Source organism: Alosa sapidissima, chromosome 8, assembly GCF_018492685.1.
Source record: "Alosa sapidissima isolate fAloSap1 chromosome 8, fAloSap1.pri, whole genome shotgun sequence".
Lineage (NCBI taxonomy): Eukaryota > Metazoa > Chordata > Actinopteri > Clupeiformes > Clupeidae > Alosa > Alosa sapidissima.
The window spans coordinates 38,133,083-38,156,996 of NC_055964.1; the positions used below are offsets into that span (position 1 = coordinate 38,133,083).

Below are 23,914 nucleotides of genomic sequence, written 5' to 3' on the forward strand. Positions count from 1 at the left end.
AGGGGGTGTTGGTCATGCTGAGGGCTTTGGAGCTCGTCTCAGAAAGACCAGTCCGGGTTGAGGGGGGGTGTTGGTCATGCTGAGGGCTTTGGAGCTCGTCTCAGAAAGACCAGTCCGGGTTGAGGGGGGGTGTTGGTCATGCTGAGGGCTTTGGAGCTCGTCTCAGAAAGACCAGTCCGGGTTGAGGGGGGGTGTTGGTCATGCTGAGGGCTTTGGAGCTCGTCTCAGAAAGACCAGTCCGGGTTGAGGGGGGGTGTTGGTCATGCTGAGGGCTTTGGAGCTCGTCTCAGAAAGACCAGTCCGGGTTGAGGGGGGGTGTTGGTCATGCTGAGGGCTTTGGAGCTCGTCTCAGAAAGACCAGTCCGGGTTGAGGGGGGGTGTTGGTCATGCTGAGGGCTTTGGAGCTCGTCTCAGAAAGACCAGTCCGGGTTGAGGGGGGGTGTTGGTCATGCTGAGGGCTTTGGAGCTCGTCTCAGAAAGACCAGTCCGGGTTGAGAGGGGGTGTTGGTCATGCTGAGGGTTGACTTTGGGACTTGTGGGGTCTAGGCGGGTTCTCTTGGTGTTCTGTGCTATGGCTGGTTGGTGCTGCATGGTGCCTGTCAGGGTGGATAGCTGTAGCTGTTGCCTCATTTTCCTGGCTGGGTGTATTGCACAGTAGTGTACAGAATATATATATAAAAATCAATACACAAACCTCCCCATATACACACAGCCCACATATACACACACCTCCCTCATTCACTCACTCAACTCTACACACATAATTGTCTATATATAATTATTTTCCTTCTTTCTGCTTCCCCTTCCTTTCTATATACAAAGTATTTATTGTAGTCGAGTTTATGATTATTTAGGAAAAAAAAAAAAAGCTTCTTATATTATAATTCTTGTATGTTTTCTCCAACGTTTATAGGCTATGTAACCAATGTTTAGGATTTATTCAGATATCAAATGTCTTTTCGTATATGCACTTGGAACATTCAGGGTTTAAACTCTGCTTTATTTGGTCTTAAAAGCCAAAATCCAGAATTTATAAAAGCAATTAAAGATATAGATATTATAATACTGCAAGAAACCTGGTACAGAGGGGGTGAAATCACTGGCTGTCCACCAGGTTACAGAGAAATAATAGTTCCATCAATAAAATTAAAATCAACTAAACAGGGCAGGGATTCAGGAGGTCTTTTAATATGGAGCAGAGCTGACATCAACTGTGAGTTAATTAGAAAGGGGAATTATAATGTATGGCTAAAAATTGGAAAAAATATCATAGCCACCCCAAAAGACTTGTTTCTATGTACTATTTATATTCCTCCATCAGAATCACCGTATTATGACGAAAACACATATATAGAACTAGGAAATGAGATTAGCTACTATCAATCGATTGGACATGTAATGATATGTGGTGATCTAAATGCCAGAACCGGTGAAGGCCTAGATACAGTTAATACATTAGGCGACAAATTCATAATTGGACAAAATATACATTTTCCTACTCATCTAACCAGAAACAACTATGACAAAATAATAAATACACATGGTAGAGCTTTGTTAGAGCTTTGTCAGTGCCAGGGTCTGTACATTGTCAATGGGAGGCTAAGAGGAGACTCACTAGGACAATACACTTACAGTTCAGTCCTTGGTTGCAGTACGGTCGACTACTTTATAACAGATCTTCATGAAAATCATTTAAGGGCTTTCACAGTAAATCCTTTGGCTCCTTTTTCTGACCATTCACAGATAACTTTCTATCTAAACAGAACTAATGGAAAGCCCAAGTTTTCTCAATCATCTATAATGCATAGGATGAGTAACACCTACAGATGGCGTGAAAATAGCAAAGATCAATATGTTAAAACAATCAGACAAGATGACACAAAGGCAATGATAAATGTTTCTGAACAACCCCTATTCAATGAACAAAGAAGGAGTAAACCGTGCGGTTAATGATTTAAATAAAATATTTGACCATATAGCCAAATCATCTGGATTGTTATCTCACAGAGGTAAAACAAAAACTATAAACAAGAAACCAACTTGGTATGATACAGAATGTAAGACATTACGGAAAGAATTAAGGAAATTATCAAACCAAAAACACAGACAGCCCAACAATGAGGTCATTCGTTTACAACATGCGGAGTCGTTGAGAAAGTACAAACATAAACTTAAGACTAACAAATCTAGTTTCCTGACCAAACAAATTGATGAACTAGAGGAATCAATTGACTCCAATAATTTCTGGGAACACTGGAAAACATTACAAAAGAGAAACTCAGAAGAGTTAGCGATCCAAAACGGAGATATATGGACAGATAATTTCAAATCCCTGTATGAAAACAATCCATTAAATAATGACCAAAAACAAATACTACAAAAACTGGACTTCAGGTGATACAAAATGCAGCAGCTAGGACTCTAACAAAAACTAAAAGAACTGACCACATTACTCCAATTCTTAAGTCCTTGCACTGGCTTCCAGTAAGTCACAGAATTGACTTTAAAGCACTATTGCTTGTTTATAAATCAGTAAATGGAGCAGGACCTAAATACTTGTCAGACATGCTTCAGCAGTACACACCTTCTCGTCCTCTCAGGTCCCAGGTGAAAAACCTGCTAGTAAAACCTACAGTTAGAACTAAACATGGTGAAGCAGCTTTTAGCTGCTATGCGGCTCAGCTGTGGAACCAACTTTCGGATGACATTAAAAAGGCCCCAACTGTAGCCAGTTTTAAATCTAGACTTAAGACCAAACTGTTCTCAGACGCTTTCTGCTAACTGTGCCGAGTTACAAATTCTGAATCTGCCTCGATAATTATTCTACTTTGTCTTTTATTACTTTTTTTTACTACTTTTGCCTTTGTTTTTGCTTACTAATTATTCTTTATTTTTAAATGATTTTACCTTGTGTTTTATGTTTTCTTTTTATTATGATCTTTACCTTTTAACTATTCTTTGACTATATTGCCCTTCTATGCTTTTATTTGTTATTATCGTTTGGTTTTGTTTATGTAAAGCACATTGAATGACCTCTGTGTATGAAATGTGCTATATAAATAAACTTGACTTGACTTGACTTGACTTGGACAAATTGGAACAAATTATAAAACCATACCAGAATCCTTTAGATATGCCAATTACTGAAATAGAATTGGAGGAAAAAATAAAAACTCTACATCCCAAAAAAGCCTCTGGGTTTGACAACATATTGAATGAAATGATCATTAACACAGACCCCACCTTCCAAAGAGCCATTCTAGACTGACAGATTTTATCAATCAACACAACATACTAAACAAAGCACAAATTGGTTTCCTCCCAAATCATAGGACCTCAGATCACATTTTTACACTACACACTATAATTGATAAACACGTTAAACAAGAAAAATCCAAATTATTCACTCGCTTTGTTGATTTCGAGAGCCTTTGATACTGTATGGCACAAAGGCCTGCTCTACAAATTATTAGAATATGGCATTGGAGGGCAAACATATGATGTAATAAAATAAATGTATTCCTCAAACAAATGTGTAGTTAAGATTGAAAATATGCAGACAGATTTTTTCCCCCAATACCGTGGTGTCCGTCAAGGATGTGCAATGAGTCCAATGTTATTTAATTTATATATAAATGAATTGGCCACTAAAATCCAACAATCCACTGATCCTGGCATAAAATTAGTAGACACAGAGGTAAAATGTATTCTCTATGCAGATGACTTAGTTATCATAGCCTCAGATGAAGCAAGCCTGCAAAATAGCCTGAATATGTCACCAGCCAAGGGCCAGTAGCCTTAAGTACCAACAGATCCCAGTTACACACACCACAACACGAGATTACGGTTTTTTGTAAAAATACAGATTTATTTATTATGTAATAACACATGGGTCGCCACTCTAGACAGGAGGGTAAAACTTATAGGGGCGGACATGTTCAGGGTTGGCCACTCAAAACCACACGTGTAGCCAATCCCATCTCGGAACCATAAGGCACTTCAAAAGTCATAAGCACGAATCACCACCTATTATAATTTCACAATCCATGGACACAGCACACAGTAATGCACACAGTAATGATTGGTGACGTCACGCCCACACACTAAAAAAAAAAAGGCCCTTAACCGTTGCCCACTACAACTCCACCCACTGTCCAGTTACTGCAGCCCACCAGCACATAAGACACAACATTCACAAACACAAAAATGAATAAGAAGAAAATTATTGTCCGTTGGCCGGGATCCTCCAGGCCAAAAGGAAAATAAAAAAAACAATAAGTCAGTTCCAAGGGGATTGGTATCAGTCTCACCGGGGCCTCTGGGAAATGTAGTCCGCTATCGGATCGGCAGTGAGCCTAGTTCTTGAAGGTGACGTCACGGCGATACGATGTTCACGTCAGCACGCCAGTGGAGTCGTCAACCACGGAAGTAGAAGCCGCACTGAGTCCCGGCTGAAACTGTTGACAAAACACAGGCCATTAGACCACTCCAGCCAGCAGTGTCAGCGACGCTCACTCGCACAACGATGCAGAGTTGGAATATCACCGTCCCTTTTGATGCACTCCAAGTTAGCGTTGTCACTCAACTGCGGCTCTCCTCCGGATCAGGCTCCATCTCGTCGTCCGGCAGCACCCGCCTGGAATTCCAACACCATCGTGAGCTACATGGACATGTGAAATAACCAAAGAATACAAATAGCTCTTCCCTTTACTGTGGCGATCGTCTAGCGTAGATAGCCCACAGCGGCTCAACGTCCTCGTCGGCAGCCACAGTCAGCAAGCAGCGGTCGGCACAGGCAGCGGTCAGCAAACAGCGGTCAGCAGGCAGCAGGACATCGCTTTCTCCCCTACTCCACCTCCACAGTCCCGCCGCTCCCTGCCTCTTATCCGAGCTACAATCACCACACCAGCCAACCAGCATGGTAGCCAGATGATTGCCCATCAAGGCTGACGGGTGTGGGAAATCGTCTAGAGCACCACTCAGGCTTCGGGGCAGGGAAAAGAATCAGTACACAAGCACCCTACCACACAAGCAACACTGTCATGGCTCGTCTAAGAGTCCAAAATGTCCATAACTGCAACAGTCCATATAACAATAATGTCCATAACTGCAACAGTCCCTATAACACTAATGTCCAAAACTGCAACAGTTCATATAACATTGGTCTCCATATCATAATCAGTCCCCACACAACACATACACATCCTCCCCGCCCACGACAAATATTCTGGAAAAATTCGCGGAAAATTGGTCACTAAAGGTGAATTCAAAAAAGACAAAAGTTGTAGTTTTCCAAAGAAAAAACAAAAATAACAAAATTATGAAATTTTCAATTGGCAAAGAACTAATCGAACAAACTCAAGAATATACTTATTTAGGGATCTCCATCAACTCAACAGGAAAATTTGATTTGGCAGTAAAAAACCTAAAAGAAAAAGCACAACGATCCCTATATGCCATCAAAAATTCATTTCAAGCCAATATTCCCATAAGAATATGGTTAAAAATGTTCATGCAAGTCATTGAACCTATTGCCCTCTATGGGTGTGAAATTTGGGGACCACTTTCGAGATATGATTTTGTGGATTGGGAAAAACACCCAATGGAAGCCCTGCACACGGATTTCTGCAAAAACATTCTTAGAGCTCACAGAAATACCCCACATAATGGCTTCAGGGCTGAACTGGGCCAGTTCCCATTAATTATCAAAATTAAAAAAAGAATTTTAAAATGTTGGAAACACATACAATTTAGTGACCCCAATTCAATACATTATAAAGCCCTAAAAAGCTCAGAATTAAATATAGAGAAAAGTCCCCTAAATCAATTTATCTTAAAGCACAGTAATCTCACACCAATTAATTTGACAATGCCCAAAACTAAAAAAGATTAAATTCAATTAGCGAATAAAATCCATCCAAATTCTATCATAGAAAAAGAAAAAGAAAAATATATATTATATTGGACAGAAATCACGAAAACCCAACATAAACTTGATTGTTATCTTGCAATTAAGCACAAATATGAATTGGCCCCATATCTAAAAACGCTCAAAGACAAAAAAATATCCAGAACATTGACTATGTACAGACTCAGCGAGCACAATCTGAACATCGAAACAGGTAGAAGGAAACAGACCTGGTTACCAAGAGAGGCCAGGCTATGCCACCACTGCCAGGAAAGTAAAATAGAAACAAAGCTACACTTCCTAATAGAATGCAAATTTTACACAGACCTCAGAGAAAAACTAACTTACAAAAGCAAGTACCATACGCCCTGAAATCTTACATGAAAATAACGAGGGTAAGCTAAAATATATCCTGGGCGAAATTCCAGCAATTGCACTGGCAGCTGGAAAATATGTACTAGCCTGTCACGAAAGACGAAATGCAACCGTAAGCCAGTGATTCCACCCCTACTGTTGTTTTATCCCCCCCCCCCACCACCACCAATTTCACTATTCTATTAACCTACTTTTTCTTCCCTCTATTATTTACATTATCATCTTACCATTGTTTTTTTTATTAGTATAATTATTATTAATGTCCCCTATTTTGATTATTCCATGTTTTTGCTTTTTTTTTTTTTTTTTTTTTGCTCTTAATGCTTTGGCAATATTGTAACCTGAACAGTCATGCCAATAAAGCACAATGAATTGAATTGAGAGAGAGAGATGGAGAGAAAGAGATTACTGACAGGAGGAGGGGTCTGGGGAGGGGTCCTGGTTTTATCTGAACAAGAAAGGGGTACATGAGGGAGGAAAGCATCTCAAAAGCCGAGAGAAGAACATTGTGGTGGTACAGTGATGAAGATAGAAGTGCCCAGTAGTGCCCAGTAGTGCCCAGTAGAGTAGTGCCCAGTAGTGCCAGTAGAGTAGTGCCCAGTAGAGTAGTGCCAGTAGTGCCCAGTAGAGTAGTGCCCAGTAGAGTAGTGCCCAGTAGTGTAGTGCCCAGTAGTGCCCAGTAGTGCCCAGTAGAGTAGTGCCCAGTAGTGCCCAGTAGTGTAGTGCCCAGTAGAGTAGTGCCAGTAGTGCCCAGTAGAGTAGTGCCCAGTAGAGTAGTGCCAGTAGTGCCCAGTAGAGTAGTGCCCAGTAGAGTAGTGCCCAGTAGTGCCCAGTAGAGTAGTGCCCAGTAGTGCCCAGTAGTGTCCAGTAGTGTAGTGCCCAGTAGAGTAGTGCCCAGTAGAGTAGTGCCCAGTAGAGCCCAGTAGAGTAGTGCCCAGTAGAGTAGTGCCCGGTAGTGCCCAGTAGTGCCCAGTAGAGTAGTGCCCAGTAGAGCCCAGGAGAGTAGTGCCAGTAGTGCCCAGTAGAGTAGTGCCCAGTAGAGCCCAGTAGAGTAGTGCCCAGTAGAGTAGTGCCCGGTAGTGCCCAGTAGTGCCCAGTAGAGTAGTGCCCAGTAGAGTAGTGCCAGTAGTGCCCAGGAGAGTAGTGCCAGTAGTGCCCAGTAGAGTAGTGCCCAGTAGTGCCCAGTAGAGTAGTGCCCAGTAGAGTAGTGCCCAGTAGTGTAGTCCCCAGTAGTGTAGTGCCTAGTAGTGCCCAGTAGAGTAGTGCCCAGTAGAGTAGTGCCCAGTAGAGTAGTGCCCAGTAGTGCCCAGTAGAGTAGTGCCCAGTAGAGTAGTGCCAGTAGTGCCCAGTAGAGTAGTGCCCAGTAGTGTAGTGCCCAGTAGAGTAGTGCCCAGTAGAGTAGTGCCCAGTAGAGTAGTGCCAGTAGTGCCCAGTAGTGTAGAGACCAGTAGTGTAGTGCCCAGTAGAGTAGTGCCCAGTAGAGTAGTGCCAGTAGTGCCCAGTAGAGTAGTGCCCAGTAGAGTAGTGCCAGTAGTGCCCAGTAGAGTAGTGCCCAGTAGAGTAGTGCCCAGTAGTGTAGTCCCCAGTAGTGTAGTGCCCAGTAGTGTAGTGCCCAGTAGTGCCCAGTAGTGTAGAGACCAGTAGTGTAGTGCCCAGTAGTGCCCAGTAGAGTAGTGCCCAGTAGTGCCCAGTAGAGTAGTGCCCAGTAGAGTAGTGCCAGTAGTGCCCAGTAGAGTAGTGCCCAGTAGTGCCCAGTAGAGTAGTGCCCAGGAGAGTAGTGCCAGTAGTGCCCAGTAGAGTAGTGCCCAGTAGAGTAGTGCCAGTAGTGCCCAGTAGAGTAGTGCCCAGTAGTGCCCAGTAGAGTAGTGCCCAGGAGAGTAGTGCCAGTAGTGCCCAGTAGAGTAGTGCCCAGTAGTGCCCAGTAGAGTAGTGCCCAGTAGAGTAGTGCCAGTAGTGCCCAGTAGAGTAGTGCCCAGTAGTGCCCAGTAGAGTAGTGCCCAGGAGAGTAGTGCCAGTAGTGCCCAGTAGAGTAGTGCCCAGTAGTGTAGTGTAGAGTAGTGCCCAGTAGAGTAGTGCCCAGTAGTGTAGTGCCCAGTAGTGTAGTCCCCAGTAGTGTAGTGCCCAGTAGTGTAGTGCCCAGTAGTGCCCAGTAGTGTAGTGCCCAGTAGAGTAGTGCCCAGTAGTGCCCAGTAGAGTAGTGCCCAGTAGTGCCAGTAGTGCCCAGTAGAGTAGTGCCAGTAGTGCCCAGTAGTATCTTAATGCCCCCCTGGGCACCATGTCTTAACATGTACGTACATAAATCTGCCTTATAGAGCCTATGCACGTCTGCCGTATAGAGCCTATGCACGTATACTGTAGAGCCTTAGACCCTAGAGCGTCTTGTGACGTGACCCTGATATGCGACGCGTCTTCTTGTGACGTGACCCTGACATGCGACGTGTCTTCTTGTGACGTGACCCTGACATGCGACGCATCTTCTTGTGACGCGTCTTCTTGCGACGTGACCCTGACATGTGACGCGTCTTCTTGTGACGCGTCTTCTTGTGACACGTCTTCTTGCGACGCGTCTTCTTGCGACGTGACCCTGACATGCGACGCGTCTTCTTGTGACGTGACCCTGACATGCGACGCGTCTTCTTGCGACGTGACCCTGACATGCGACGCGTCTTCTTGTGATGTGACCCTGACATGCGACGCGTCTTCTTGTGACGTGACCCTGACATACGACGCGTCTTCTTGTGACGTGACCTGTGAAGGGGTCAGAGCTCGTCTGAAGCACGTCTGCGAATGACGTCTGTGAGTGACGTCTTTTTCCCTCAGTTTTGTCCAGTTGAAGTGTAAGTGATGAGCACAGGGTAGCTAGTGTGTGTGTGTGTGTGTGTGTCACCTCCTCTTCCTCTATCAAGCTAGAGAAGTGGCCTGCACACCTGCTGAAGCAGCGCTCTCTAATCGCTCACACACACACACACTCACACTCACACACACATATACGCACACATATACACACACATACACATACACACACACACACATACACACACACACACACACACACTGCACACCTGCTGAAGCAGCGCTCTCTAATCGCCTGCCTACCAATGAGGACGAGACACAAAGCCCTCTGTGTGGGCACCAGAGTGTGTGAAAGAGATGGAGAACTAAGGCCAAAGTGTGTCTGTGTGTGTGTGTGAGCATGAGCATGTGTGTGTGAGTGTGTGTGTGTGAGCGTGTGTGTGTGTGTGTTTTGAAGCTTGAGAGGTTACAAGGATCACGCTTTGCGTGAGAAGGATCTGTGTGTGTGTGTGTGTGTGTGTGTGAGCATGTAAATGTGTGCATTAGGCACTTGTGAGGTTAAATAAGTACAGTAAAGGATCTCTGTGTGTGTGTGTGTGTGTGTGTGTGTGTGTGTGTGTGTGTGTGCGCATGTGTGCGTGCATGAGTGTGTGCGTGTGTGTGTGTTAAACACTTATGAGGTTACTTAAGTACAATGAAGGATCTGTGTGTGTGTGTGTGTGTGTGCATTAGGCACTTGTGAGGTTAGTGAGTATAGTGAAGTGTTAGGGATCTGAGAGCAGATACAGTATAACGATGTCAAAACAAGGTGCCAATAGCACAGAGGCCATGAGGTCAGAGGTCAGAGGTCAGGGGGCACAAGCTAACGTAACCGAGGTCGTAATTCGTCCGCCGCTCACGGCCCTCGAACCCGCACACCTCCACACACACCGGCATGGGAGTCGAACGCTCTAACCACTGAGCTAAAAGCCCAGGCTTCCAACTCAGCGGTTCTTAAGGTTAGGGCTGTGAGGATTTACACGGCACACCAGCTCAGTTCGCCTCTCCGTCTTCATAATAATGCTGAGGCTTCTCATACACCACATGGTTTATGTTATTCACCCTTAGATCTGAATAAGCACACTCAATCATATACCATGGGGTTATATTGCAGCCCTGCCATCTGAATATCATATACCATGGGGTTATATTGCAGCCCTGCCATCTGAATATCATATACCATGGGGGTTATGTTGCAGCCCTGACATCTGAATATCATATACCATGGGGGTTATGTTGCAGCCCTGACATCTGAATATCATATACCATGGGGGTTATGTCCTCTAGCCCTGCCATCTGAATGTCATATACCATGGGGGTTATGTCCTCTAGCCCTGCCATCTGAATGTCATATACCATGGGGGTTATGTCCTCTAGCCCTGCCATCTGAATATCATATACCATGGGGGCTATGTTGCAGCCCTGCCATCTGAATATCATATACCATGGGGGTTATGTTGCAGCTCTGGGGCCCATCAGTCAAATGCAAACAGGTCACGCAACTGTACGTGTGATAATCATTCAAACAGGTCACGCTATGTGTGATAATCATGCAAACAGGTCAGGCTACTGTACAGTATGTGTGATAATCAAGCAAACAGGTGACGCTACATGTATGTGTGATAATCAAGCAAACCGGTGACGCTATGTGTGATAATCACTTTGTAATTCATCAAGATGTCTTGAATCTGTAGATGGATATATGACATATCTGTAGGGCCTAAGTCTCAATTCTCAAAAAAAGTCTCAGACCCCCAGAGATGCCTGATCTTAGCTATGCAGGGGCCCTTTTCTTAGCTATTCAGGGGCCCTTTTCTCGTCTGTGCCCAGAGATGGCTGATCTTAGCTATGCAGGGATCCCTCTTCTTGTCTGATCTTAGCTGTGCAGGGGGGCCCTTTCCTTGTCTGTGTCCAGCGCCAGTAAATAGTAAAGATGTAATTAAGTCACAAACACGACAGGTTTAGTTAAGATGTGTTTACTACACAACCAGATGGGAATCACACAGCACCAACAGCACATCTGGGTCACAGGGTTAACTAACTAACCCATAACACATCTGGCACAGGGTTAACTAACTAACCCATAACACATCTGGGTCACAGGGGCCTGGATGCCTTACTGCAGGAGCCATATTTAGGAGTAGTAATACCTTCTAGTTAATATTAATATGAAGCAATGCATTACCCATGATATGCCTTTTGATTTTCTTTCTTACCTTAAGACTTACCTGCACGTGTTCAACGTAGGGACGTAGCCCCTACGGCTTCTGCTACAATACTGAATGAATGAATGGCTATAACCCTATTACCTCAACCTGTTCTTGCACTGAAATAGTTTTTTATTTTACCTTGTCTACATTATACTTTACTCTCCTATTTGTCCATATTATTTATGCTGGTCTCTAGACCTTACTCTTGCACTGTTGGACTAATGTTGGACTACTTTTTGCACCTTCACCATGACACTCACTCCCTTTAGCACCTTACCAGTCCCGGCCCTGTCACTACAAGCGTCTTATGCTTGATCACCCTCAAGCACATTGGACTTTCTTAATTTAATTCATATAGTGTATTTAGTTTTCTTATCTTCTACTGTCTTTATTGTACAGTGGAGTTTAGTTATATGTTTATACTTATGTTTACCATTTCTGCTGTAAGTGCATGTTGTGTGTGATGTCTGTATGCTACTGAGACCCTTGAATTTCCCCTTGGGGATCAATAAAGTATCTATCTATCTATCTATCTATCTATCTATCTATCTATCCACTCCTTGACGTACCTGTGAGGCGCGAATGTGTAGGCCTTAACTGACCCTCTGATTGGCACTGCAGCAGGTTAGATGGCGAGTTGGAATAGTTTTCCGACCGCATAGCACATCTGTATTCTGTTATCTGTATTTTGCATCCTTTATTTTCACTTCTTGGAAGTCAACCGGGGCAGCGTCTGTTTTAGGTGAGCCGCGGCAGCGTGGCAGCGTCTGTTTTAGATGAGCCGCGGCAGCGTGGCAGCGTCAGGTTTAGGTGAGCCGCGGCAGTCTGTTTTAGGTGACGGCAGCGTCAGGTTTAGGTGAGCCATGCACGGTCAAGTCAGCAGTCTGACCTCGAGATCTAGCTGGATCTTGAATTTCCCCTTGGGGATCAATAAAGTAGGCTATCTATCTATCTACTAGCAGCTTCTGGCCGGGCCAGACATGCCATCAGTGGCCTGCTTGGCGAACGACAGCTCCGTCAAGAGCGTCCCCCTTGGGTGACTGGTCAGCTAAAACAACAAATGAACAAAAATAACATTGTATGAGTACTACTGTGTAGGCCTATATTTCCTGTGGTCTCTGGTCATTCTAATTAAGAGTGAGAGAAATAAACTATGGTCCTTATGGCATTATAGACTAGGCTACTGAAGCAAAGCCTGCCTAATACTTTTGCACAGTAGCCTACTCTGTTAAAGAAACGAATGGTTCAGTTTCTCTTAATTATTCCGTCAATTTTATTAATTTAACCATTGTTTTGTTAGTGGAGGTAGCCTATACATCTCGAGAGACCGGCGATGGGCTGCGCGTGATGTAAAGCATTTCAGAATAGCACGCTGGGCTGCATTGATTAATCTTTAAATTGAGATTAGCCGACACTGAATTTAAGGACCAAAACACTGGGTAGGGTGTTCATTTCTCTGCGAGCCCGCTTACAGGGTAGGCTACCTACACCACTAGTCTACTGTAGCAGGTGTCTCAACCCGACCTGCTGGGACCCGTCGTCATTTCGCTCCACTGCGCTTAAGACCCTCAAATGAGCGGCTTTATTGGCGTGGCCGACTAAGGTAGTAATTTGCACCAACCTTTAGTTTGCCTTGAAGGTAAATTCGGGCTGTAGGTCATTTTGTCTCACACCTCACGGTGGGAAAGACGTCCTCCGATACCTGAAACTCCGAATTAGAGGGCGCTTCGTTGTCTGTCATTAACCCGCCGTTGGCTCGTAGCGCGACTGACCTCGGAGAAGAGACCAATTCATTCGCGGATGACCGACAGAGATCAGGTTAAGAATATTACAAAACAGGATTGTTGAAAGATGGCACAGCTGCTGGGTGTGTCACTACGGAGCCTTCCAGGAAACAATGAAAGAAGCATCCAATGTCCACAAAAGAACAAATGTCAACTCTTCAATATTTTATTTGTACAAAAGGCATCAACTCAAGATGAGCTGACACTACCCACAGTGAGAAATGGAAGTTTCTTTAGGAAGAGCTCGTCATCATCAAAAGCGTTCTTCAACACACCGCTCAGAGAGTAGCGGCCTTCTGCAAATGCGCATAATATGCACAATAGGCTATTTCACATCATCCCAACACTTACAAAGCTACACACATCTGCCAAAGTAACAGTTTCGGGTCGTTTCTACAAAGCACATTAGTGAACATGGCATGGCCTACATGTGTTGCATAGTACTGTCAAAAAGCGGTTAAAAGGTATTTTATGTACAAAAATAGTGTCGGAACAGTTGCATGATGTGCCAGAAATGGCATCCCGTATAAAATACCTACAAAGGCATGACGGTTTGGTATTGCTAGGCTATTTAATAAAGTAACAAACACAGTGAGGGGGAGAAATGTCATGGTTTAGACTCAGAAAAGGAAAGACCTTCACACGTCTTCTTAGCATCACGACAGAGATAAAATTATTGTTCTTAGTGCTGTAAAGACGCCTAGGCACGTAACAGGACATGTTTGCGTAACAAGCGCCCCCTTGTGACTAAACCAGGGACACCCACGGCCAATTTCACCCAACTGAGCATGATCAAAGTTAGATTAAAGAAAAGAAGAAAAAAAATTCTTTCAAGATATCAGGAATCAGACAAAACAGCAGCAAAGATGTATTTTTGCTTTACAAAAGTCTGGTTTAACCATGTGAAATTCCTGAACTGCTGCATCTTCTGACCCCCTGACAACTGAACCAAGCTGAATTGCCTTTCACCACACTGCCCCAAAAGCATAGATTCCCAACACACACATACACACACACACAGATGATCTGCACATGTGGCATTCTCCTTATTATTATATGTAACAAAATTCAAAACAGGAAGTAAATGAGAGTTTCAAAAACCAAGGGAGACCTTTGTTACCAAGGAAACTGTAACTGAGCTGAGCAGAGTATGTAACAGAGTTTCCACAGTGAGTCTTTATAAGGGCCCTAGTTCCCCATAGGTCTTTATAAGGGCCCTAGTTCCTCTGGCCTTAAAGGAGAATTCCGGTGTGATATTGACCTAAAGTGTATCGAAACATGATACCGAGTGTGAACGTATGTCTCATAGCCCATCTCGGCTTGTCCCCTGCACTCCAAAATCTGGCGCTAGTTAGCCGATGCTACCAACATCTTTTTCAATAGTGGTGCTTCGGCATCGGGCTAGCCATGCAAATAAATCACTGTTTTACACCCATTTACGAGGCTCAATGTATCTCCACACTTCATTGGTAGACTTCCGAGGGCCCTGACATTTAAAACGAGACATTGAGAACTTTGAAAAAGCACTGGTAGTTTACTTACAAGACGATTTATACAGACAGTATCTTCACGAAGTTTAGCGTTTGCAGCCATCTTGAATTTAGTCACGATAAGTCGAGCAACGAGTAAGAATGAACAGGTATGATAAGGGATCAGATTCCAAAAATAATTCAGTGGAAATGCATGGATTCCAGTTGCTGCTACTGGAAGAAACTGGAATCCATGCATTTCCACTGAATTATTTTTGGAATAAATAATCTTCGTGAAGATACTGTCTGTATAAATCGTCTTGTAAGTAAACTACCAGTGCTTTTTCAAAGTTCTCAATGTCTCGTTTTAAATGTCAGGGCCCTAGGAAGTCTACCAATGAAGTGTGGAGATACATTGAGCCTCGTAAATGGGTGTAAAACAGTGATTTATTTGCATGGCTAGCCCGATGCCGAAGCACCACTACTGAAAAAGTTGTTGGTAGCATCGGCTAACTAGCGCCAGATTTTGGAGTGCAGGGGACAAGTTGAGATGGGCTATGAGACATACGTTCACACTCGGTATCATGTTTCAATACACTTTAGGTCAATATCACACCGGAATTCTCCTTTAATGGGCTCCACTATAGTGGGAACTTGCTGCTATATTTGGGCAACAGCACTATAGTAGCGCTACACATTCAGAGGTCAGTGGGGGACTGGCCCAAGGTCAACACCAGAAGAGGAGAGAAGAGGAGGAAGAAAGAGGAGGAGAGAAGAGGAGGAGGAAGAGACGGATGAGGAGGAGGAGGAGGAAAGAGGACTAAGAGCTGTGGTCCAGAGGTCCAAACAAAGCCAAACCTGTAAGTGCATTTTGTGTGTCTGTGTTTGTGTAGTGTAGTGTGTGTAGTGTAGTGTAGTATGTGTGTGTGTGTAGTGTAGTGTACTGTAGTATGTGTGTGTGTGTGTGTGTGTGTGTGTGCTCTGTAGGGGCTACAGGTGTGTGTGTGTGTGCTCTGTAGGGGCTACAGGTGTGTGTGTGCTCTGTAGGGGCTACAGGTAGGTATCCTCTGACTCCACACTCTCAGTGGAGGCGTGGAGCAAGGAGGGCGTGGCCTGATCAAATGGGGTGGGGTCTGTGCTGGGTGGGGGCGGGGTATTGTCACAGGGTGTGTGGTCTGTGCTGGGTGGGGGCGGGGCCTGATGGTCCAGCGCAGGGAGGTCCGAGGGGTCGTCAGGTGAGTCACTAATGGGGGTGCCGGGGTCAGGGGTCACCTGCAGCACAGAGGCTGCGTTGGGCTCGCTGATTGGCTCTTGCTGTGGAAGGCACTCTGTGATTGGCTGCAGGCCCTGTGGTGGAGGCGGGGTCTGGCTGGGGGCTGGAGGAAGCGGCTGGAGCTCTGTTGCAGGGCTCTCTGGGATTGGCTGTGTTGCAGGGCTCTCTGGGATTGGCTGTGTTGCAGGGCTCTCTGTTATTGGCTGTGTTGCAGGGCTCTCTGTTATTGGCTGTGTTGCAGGGCTCTCTGGGATTGGCTGTGTTGCAGGGCTCTCTGGGATTGGCTGCGGCGGAGGCTGGTAGAACATGGGTGGGTGCTGGCGCTGAGGCTGCGTTGTGATTGGCTGTTGTGGTGGCGAAGGTGGACTGCCTATTGGCTGCTGCTGCGCCGAGGGCTGGCCGTTGGCCTGCAGCTGCTGGGGGGGCGAATGCTGGCTGCTCATTGGCTGCAGCGAGGGCGAGGGCTGACTGCTGATTGGCTGCTGCGGAGGCGGCTGGTAGAACATGGGCGGGTGGGGCGGAGAGGGGCAGCGCGTGGGGGCAGCGGAGGGGGGCAAGAGCGGCGGCGCCTGGTCAGCAGGCGGGGCATCAGCCGCTCCCTCGGGCTGCGTCCTGGCTTCTGGAGGGGGGGGGCGGCGCAGGGGTCAGCCGGGGGTCGGAGGGCAGCGCGTAGGGGTTGGGGACGTCGGGGATGGGCTTGGGGCTCTTGCGGAGGGTGGCCCTCTTCTTGGCGGCGCGTGTGAGCGTGGGCGTGCCGGCCGAGGGGTCCAGCGGAGACTGCACCACGATGGTGGGGTTCTGGTAGAGGTCCTGCCGGCTGTGCGGCTCAGCGGCCATGACGGCCAGAGCGCCGTGCATCCTGGGAGCCGACTTGTAGCTCAGCTCGCCGTGCTTCTTACGCCAGCGCTTCAGCTGCACGTGATGCTCCCGCTCCACGTCCCGCACCGACACCGGACACTCCAACACCTGAGAGAGAGAGAGAGAGAGAGAGAAATATGACATGAAAAACAACATCCCGCACAGACACAGCACACTCCAACAAAATGAAAAAAATGAAAAAAAAAAAAAAAAAATTACTTGTTATTTCATTATTTGTTCATGAATGTAATACAAACAAACAAATAACGCGTTGTTTTCCAGGCTTTTGATTTCATGGTCAGATCAAAAGTATAACGTTTAAAAAACGGCCTCAGGGCCGAAACTGATTTTGATATTTATTTGTTCCGATTTCTGTGACCTGGAAGTCTATCCGAAATCACTTCCTTGGTCTAGACCTGTCAGCGCTCAGTGTTGCCCATTTAGTGACTTTGTTGCTAGATTTAGCGACTAATTTTGGCCATGCCTAGGCTAGCAACAGAAAATATTGTCTAACAACTAGAGAGAAATTGGGCGACTTGCACAACGATGCCAAACTCGGTTTCGTTGTTGAATCGTCAGAAAATCATCTCCCTTCTCATGCCTGTTTCGTTTATGAACATCGCGTTTGCCCAAAGCGTCGCCCCATGACTAGGCTATAGAAGTAATGACTGGCTTATGTAGTGTCAGCCCATGTTACGGAAGTAGATGTTAGATCTATCAGCTCAGATCATCATTTGTCGACAACGGCATTGGAAGGCAGCCAGCTGCAGTAGGCCAACTTCTGGTGAGATTACACCAGAGACAAGAAGTAGCTATGGCAGGACACACATCGTTCAACAAGCGCATTGATCAAAAGAAAGTAGGCTACAACTTCATTCACAAACAGAGCAAATAATTCAGATCGAGCCATAGGCGTAGCCACGGGCGGGCCTAGGGCCGTCTACTTGTCAGTCTTGCCCGTCCAATTAGAGGGCTTTCCTTCGTTTACGTTCACCATCTAAAAAAGACGTGCAAGTCAAGCTAGGCCTACAGTCATGCATTGTTTTGCTCCAGTTGAAAATGTTTCTGTCTAATTTGTCAACTGTGATCAAATGCGTTCAATAACTTCCACTATTCCACTACAAATAATGTTTGTATGGTGTAACTTATCTAGGCTTCTCTTATGTTCAATCAAATGAGCTTTGCCCAGCCGTTTTTTTCTGTGCTCACCCATTTGAACATTTCTGGCTACGCTACTGAATCGAGCACAGGCCTGCAAGTAGAAAAAACCTATTTGTTTAGACTGCCGACTGAGGGCAAAAAAGAGATTCTGTTGCTCTGTCCGAGTGATTGTTTAAATATAGGCCTTTAAGGTTAAATTGTGTGTGGTAAAGTTATAATCGGACAGGTAGGCCTAGTCTGATTTAACACTGCAAAACAGAAGCAGCAGCTGGCAATGGAAGTCAATAAAACACTTCCGGGTCACAGCAATCGGGAAAAATAAATATCAAAATCAGTTTTGGCCCTGAGGCCGTTTTTTAAACGTTCTACTTTTGATCTGACCATGAAATCAAAAGCCTGGAAAACGTTATTTGTTGTTTTGTATCACATTCATAAACAAATAATGTAATAACAAGTCTTTTTTTTTTTTTTTCATTTTTTAATTTTGGATTCTCAATTGAATATCAAATGAACAAATGATACACGGACTGTCCTGCACCGACACCACACACTCCAACACCTCGGGGGGGGGGGGGGGCACCGCACATTCCAACACCTGGGGGGGGGGCACTGACACGAAAGTGCAGGAAAACAGGAGCAGCTGTGTGTGTGTGTGTGTGTGTGTGTGTGTGTGTGTGTACCTGGTGCACCTGGTATCCCTCCTGCATGTAGCGAGGCTCGATGACCCTCAGCAGCTCCATGGTCTCGTATTGTGTGTGTGTGTGTGTAAGAGTGTGTGTGTGTGTGTGTGTGTGTGTGTGTGTGTGTGTAAAGGCCCGTACACACCGAGTCCGATTTTTCGGACGAAATATTCGCACGCCTATTAAACACATGCATTCGTATTAGTCTGTACACACCGAGGACGAAATTCGTTGCGACATTTTCGCAACGGTCTCATTTCATGCGAAAAAGAGCTGTTGACCAATCAAATAATGATTTTGCAGGGTTCCATTGATGTCACAATAGAACGACGAGCAGAAAAAAAGCTGATAGATTGGGTGATCCTACTGCTCAGTGCTCACGATGACTAGTCTCCTTAATAGGCCTATATGCCAAAGTTACAAAGAGTTTAGGTTACAGTAGAGTCTCTCAGGTGTTCAAGAGTAGGCTACTCCTGACGAACTCCTTACGTAGTGCGAACTCCTTACAGACAGCTTTCCCCACTTCTTACCACCGTCCCATTTTACACTCAACCAAAAAGAATGAAATCTCACTACAGACAGAGGGCTTCTCACTGCATATATTTGCAATGAAAAAATACAACATACATTCATGGAAATGGAAGTTTTAAGAATAGGTCATGATAGGCTATGCTGCTGACAACAGCATTATGTCCAGGGTTAGGCTACCACTATCGTAATTTTGCCTCACATTTCCTGGTGCGTTAACTTTGCTTTATGCTTCATAACTGAAGTAGCCCAATGTGGAACTCTGAAAAACTTTCTGTGGATCTTATAAAGGTAAGCTAATAACTGGTAGGCTATCATTATTAGCTTTTGCTGTATCTTGGATCATCCTCATACAAGCTGATCAATTTTAACCACTTGTTGCAGCAGTGCGATTTTATCCCATGCTCATTTCTACAGGCTGTCTCTGTGCCTCCGCTCCTTAGCAGATACATTTTGACGTAGCCTGCGTGTGAAATGGTTTCGTGAGATGTACATGATATAGGCTACGGCCGTTTTATAGCGTGTTGGCGTATAGCATTTTGGCATTCTGCTTACTGAAAGTCGCTGTGTGAACCTGCGTGACGTGAGTGCGAAATAGAATGCGAAATATAAAAAAATCGCATCGGACTTGGTGTGTACACTTTGAGTGCAAAAATTTCGCACACAAATTTTTCGCATTTTTGCACTGTTATTTCGTATCATATCTGGTGTGTACGGGCCTTAAGAGTGTGTGTGTGTGTGTGTGTGTGTACCTGGTTTCCCTCCTGCATGTAGCGAGGCTCGATGGCTCTCAGCAGCTCCATGGTCTCGTATTGTGTGTGTGTGTGTGTGTGTGTGTGTGTGTGTGTGTGTGTACCTGGTGCACCAGGTATCCCTCCTGCATGTAGCGAGGCTCGATGGCTCTCAGCAGCTCCATGGTCTCGTATTGGCCCTGAGAGGCCTTCAGCTTGTCCTTGGTCCCCAGCATACTGCGCAGCAGCACCAGCCCAACACGGAAGATGATCTTCACTCCTGAGATGGAGGGAGGGAGAGAGAGAGGGAGAGAGAGGGAGGGAGGGGAAGAGATGGAGGGAGGGAGGGGAAGAGATGGAGGGAGGGAGGGGAAGAGATGGAGGGAGGGAGGGGAGAGAGAGGAGAGAGAGGAAGAGATGGAGGGAGGGAGGGAGAGAGAGAGGGAGGGAAAGATGGAGGGAGGGGGGGGGGAAAGATGGAGGGAGGGGGGGGGGAAAGATGGAGGGAGGGGGGAGAGGGAGAGATGGATGGAGGGAGGGAGGGAGGGGGGGGGAGAGATGGATGGAGGGAGGGAGGGGGGGAGAGAGAGATGGAGGGAGGGAGGGGAGAGAGAGAGAGGAAGAGATGGAGGGAGGGAGGGATGGAGGGAGGGAGGGGGGAGAGATGGAGGGATGGAGGGGGGAGAGATGGAGGGATGGAGGGAGGGAGGGGGGGGAGAGAGAGAGAGGGAGAGATGGAGGGGGGGAGGGAGAGATGGAGGGGGGGGGGAGGGAGAGGGGGGGGGGAGGGAGAGATGGAGAGAGGGGGAGATGGAGGGAGGGGGAGGAGATGGTGGGCAAGAGAGAGAAAGAAAGGCAGAGGTAGAGAGATATTTTATGTTGTCGTGACAACGACAGGCCGACGGTAGCCTAAGTCTTTTTAAGTCTTATTAAGCTGACAACTAAACAAAAAGGTTCACAAACGTACTTCTTTTTTCAAAATGTGTTTCTTTCAATACCACCCCGGTGCTAAAGTAATATGGGTAGTATAATATAGGGCAGGGTAATATGTAGGGCTGGGATAAACAATTATTTTTTAAACGATTAATCTAGCCATTATTTTTTCGATGCATCGATTAATCTAACGATTCATTTTTTTCAGTCCGATTCGATTTCGATTATCGATTATCTCCCCATTAATTGACTAATAGCAACTTATACATGTTGATTTACATATCTGAATGAAAAAACATGAATTCTTTAACATTGCAATGTATTGCTCTTAAGATTCCAAAATAAAAGACTATACAAGTGCAAAGTAATGCATTCTTAGTCAGAGGTAGCATTCAATAAAGTTCAATAGTGTATAGGTCTAATTGAGTGCCTGTCACTTTCACTTTAAGAGTTCGTGAGGGAATCCTTGCAATTAACACAAACACAGTTAAAAGGCTGCTGATGTGTGGATGCAATTCATAACATAGTTAGTTCAAATAACGGTTCGTACTTCTCCTTGGGACAAGCGCTTTTGAGTCTTGGAAAGCACTTTTCCATTTACATCGGGATTTTGCATTCAGAGTCAATAAAATGAGCCCTGCATGAGTGAGGAAAAAAAAGCAGCTGTAAGTAAGCATGCTAAACATGACATCCAAACAGTATTCTAACGTTAACTTTGAGATACTGCTTGATTGCGTAACTTAACTTAGTACATTGAGGAGACTAAACTATGTTGTGATAAGATATTAGCAGAGTTTACTTTAACTTTAATGCAGCAGTTTTGAACAAATTTGCGCAGCATGGTCACGATGCTAAGCAGATTTAATAGCAATTTAGCCCGCTGTGTTCTATGCAGTGCTTCTATGTGGCAACAACAATCCTTCAACAACAATCGTGAATATTTTGTTAAATCACATGCAGAGGAGGAGCAGCGGGCTCGTTACGAGAGAGAGCGGGCGGGGCGAGGAAAGGCTGTGTGAGTAAAAAGTGCAGCTCAATGAAATTATCTTATCTTTAATTTAAACAGTACAACATAGAACATCAATGTGTGGTGGCCGGTTTCGATTTCATGGCGCGAAGCCACAGATTAGTCAACGTATGGAAAACACTGAAGGTGTAAAATTAAAAATATTTAGCAGCACACGTTATGCTTGACAAATCGACGCTCATATTTTGCGTCAACGTATTTTTTGCGTCAACGTCATCGATTACGTCGACGTGTTGTCCCAGCCCTGGTAATATGGGTAGTCATTCAGCATGTTTGAAATGATTAATTCATATTTCCCATATTTGCAGAGGAATCAGAATGGTTCCGACTCAGGTCAGAATGGTTGTATGGTTACCTATGAACTACCATGTACCTGTGAGTAAACAAGTGTGTGTGTGTGTGTGTGTGTGTGTGTGTGTCTCACCATCACACAGGAACATGTCCCAGACGCGCAGCACGGAGGCCCAGGGCAGTGTGCGGGAGAAGGCGCACATGAACCACTCTGTCATGTAGAGGATCGGCTCGATCTTGTGCTTGTCCAGGTGCCGGTAAGCCACTGGACACACTCGCTTCAGCAGCGCATACAGGATCTCCCCATCCAGCTGGATGGCCTCCTGGACACACACACACACAGGCGCACACACACACACACACACACACACACACACACACAAGCGCGCACAAGCGCACACACAAGAAAAGACTGTTTTTGAGTCCCATCGTTGCAAATCTCATATGATGATGCATCTTTCTACAAAATGGTTTGTCTTCTATATCATTAAGTTATTCAATAGGCTAAACATATAGCCTTACATCAAAGCTTTAGGCTGAGGTCATTTTGATCAGCTACACACAACGAGTGGCAGAGAGAGCGTGATTTTTAGGCTAACAGAGATTGTTGAGTCACATCGTTGCAAATTCCATACGATGCTGCATCATTCCACTACCCACCAGTGGAGGGCTCTTGTTTCGCCCTGAAGGGACTTATTTTCCCATAATGACCGGCGTTCTATACATTATCCCGCTTATTACACGGCTACTTGCCAAAACGAAACAATAAACTCTCCACGATATGACTCTTTAGCCTACATAGCCTAGGCTATAGCCTATTTGTTACCGTTTCATCGTGGCTTTTGCTGAGAAACAAATAGTTTGACAACAGCACACGCTGAACTTGAATCAAACATTCTTTAGAACACAGCTAATCAACCGTCCGCTTTCACTTTTGAATGAAGTTCCAGTCCTTGCGTAGTGATATGAAACACGTGAAATAGAAGCACAAAACCCATTTTCCTAGACAGCGGTCTGTTATACTTAAGCAACGGTCTGTTATTGAGAATTATCAGACCGCCGAACGTTTGGAAGGCCCATTCAAGTGAATGGAGCATTCTGCAGCATTATGAAGAGCCGTGTAATAATATATTATAGTATTCAGTATTCATTATTGAACGCTTATTTGGAGTGATGTTATTCCCGATCATCCTATTGTGTTAAAGCAGGCATCCCTGTGGGCATGTAATTGGGCTAGGGGTTTTCTACAGGAATGGCATGTTTGAACGGGCCCTGCACTAGTAGATTTAACGCATATGCTTTATGTAATGCACACAACTGTAATGGACAAGCGAGTTTAAAAACACTTCCTACAGTGCATACGGAAAGTGTTCATAGTGCTTCACTTTCTTCACATTTTGTTATGTTCCAGACTCATCTTAAAATGGATTCATTATGAATGTCTTCATAGAGCATTATAGATGCCAGCTTCATAGAAAGTTTTTTAAATAGTTGTTGTCATGCCATGAACTCCCTCAGATACATAAACACTCATGCATGTAACACAGTCATAAAAACAAACACATACACACTCATGCATTTGGAATGCAACCCCTGTGTTCACAAGTGATGTCACTCCGCTGTCATGGCAATCTGTATGGAATGTGAAGGATGCCGCTGACATCATTCACTACCCGTTGTGACTGTTCTCCTCCACTAGATGGCACCACCACCCTACTGTGAGATCACTGTTCAACTACACCACCCTCATGCAGTGCAGTATATATATAAAAGACGTTCTAATTAGGAGACACAGCACTCAAAGAGACGTTCTAATGAGGAGACACAGCACTCAAAGAGACGTTCTAATGAGAC

General features: G+C 45.3%; 4 protein-coding genes across 4 annotated transcripts in view; 1 reads left to right on the forward strand and 3 right to left on the reverse strand.

The window, feature by feature from the left end:
- Window positions 1-4,950, forward strand: part of LOC121714729 — a 6,822-nt gene extending 1,872 nt beyond the window's left edge. Inside the window, exons 2-4 of the mRNA XM_042099747.1 lie at window positions 457-1,884; window positions 4,608-4,672; window positions 4,728-4,950. Coding sequence (XP_041955681.1) covers window positions 952-1,884; window positions 4,608-4,672; window positions 4,728-4,950 — 1,221 coding nt within the window. The 5' untranslated portion in view covers window positions 457-951. The remainder of the gene's footprint in view (window positions 1-456; window positions 1,885-4,607; window positions 4,673-4,727) is intronic.
- LOC121716106 (chemokine-like receptor 1) overlaps window positions 1-23,914 on the reverse strand; it is a 965,204-nt gene that overhangs the window by 265,692 nt on the left and 675,598 nt on the right. The window lies entirely within an intron of this gene.
- Window positions 15,101-16,490, reverse strand: LOC121716113 (proline-rich receptor-like protein kinase PERK9). The gene is made up of 2 exons (XM_042102314.1): window positions 16,107-16,490; window positions 15,101-15,971 (listed from the first exon to the last, which is right to left on the reverse strand). Exons 1-2 carry the CDS (start codon window positions 16,355-16,357, stop codon window positions 15,629-15,631), a joined length of 594 nt encoding a protein of 197 aa, XP_041958248.1. The 5' UTR covers window positions 16,358-16,490; the 3' UTR covers window positions 15,101-15,628.
- LOC121716097 (TBC1 domain family member 10A-like) overlaps window positions 16,440-23,914 on the reverse strand; it is a 47,444-nt gene continuing 39,969 nt past the window's right edge. The window contains exons 7-9 of the mRNA XM_042102292.1: window positions 22,194-22,383; window positions 19,935-20,089; window positions 16,440-16,817 (exon numbers count right to left, since the gene is read on the reverse strand). Coding sequence (XP_041958226.1) covers window positions 16,440-16,817; window positions 19,935-20,089; window positions 22,194-22,383 — 723 coding nt within the window. The remainder of the gene's footprint in view (window positions 16,818-19,934; window positions 20,090-22,193; window positions 22,384-23,914) is intronic.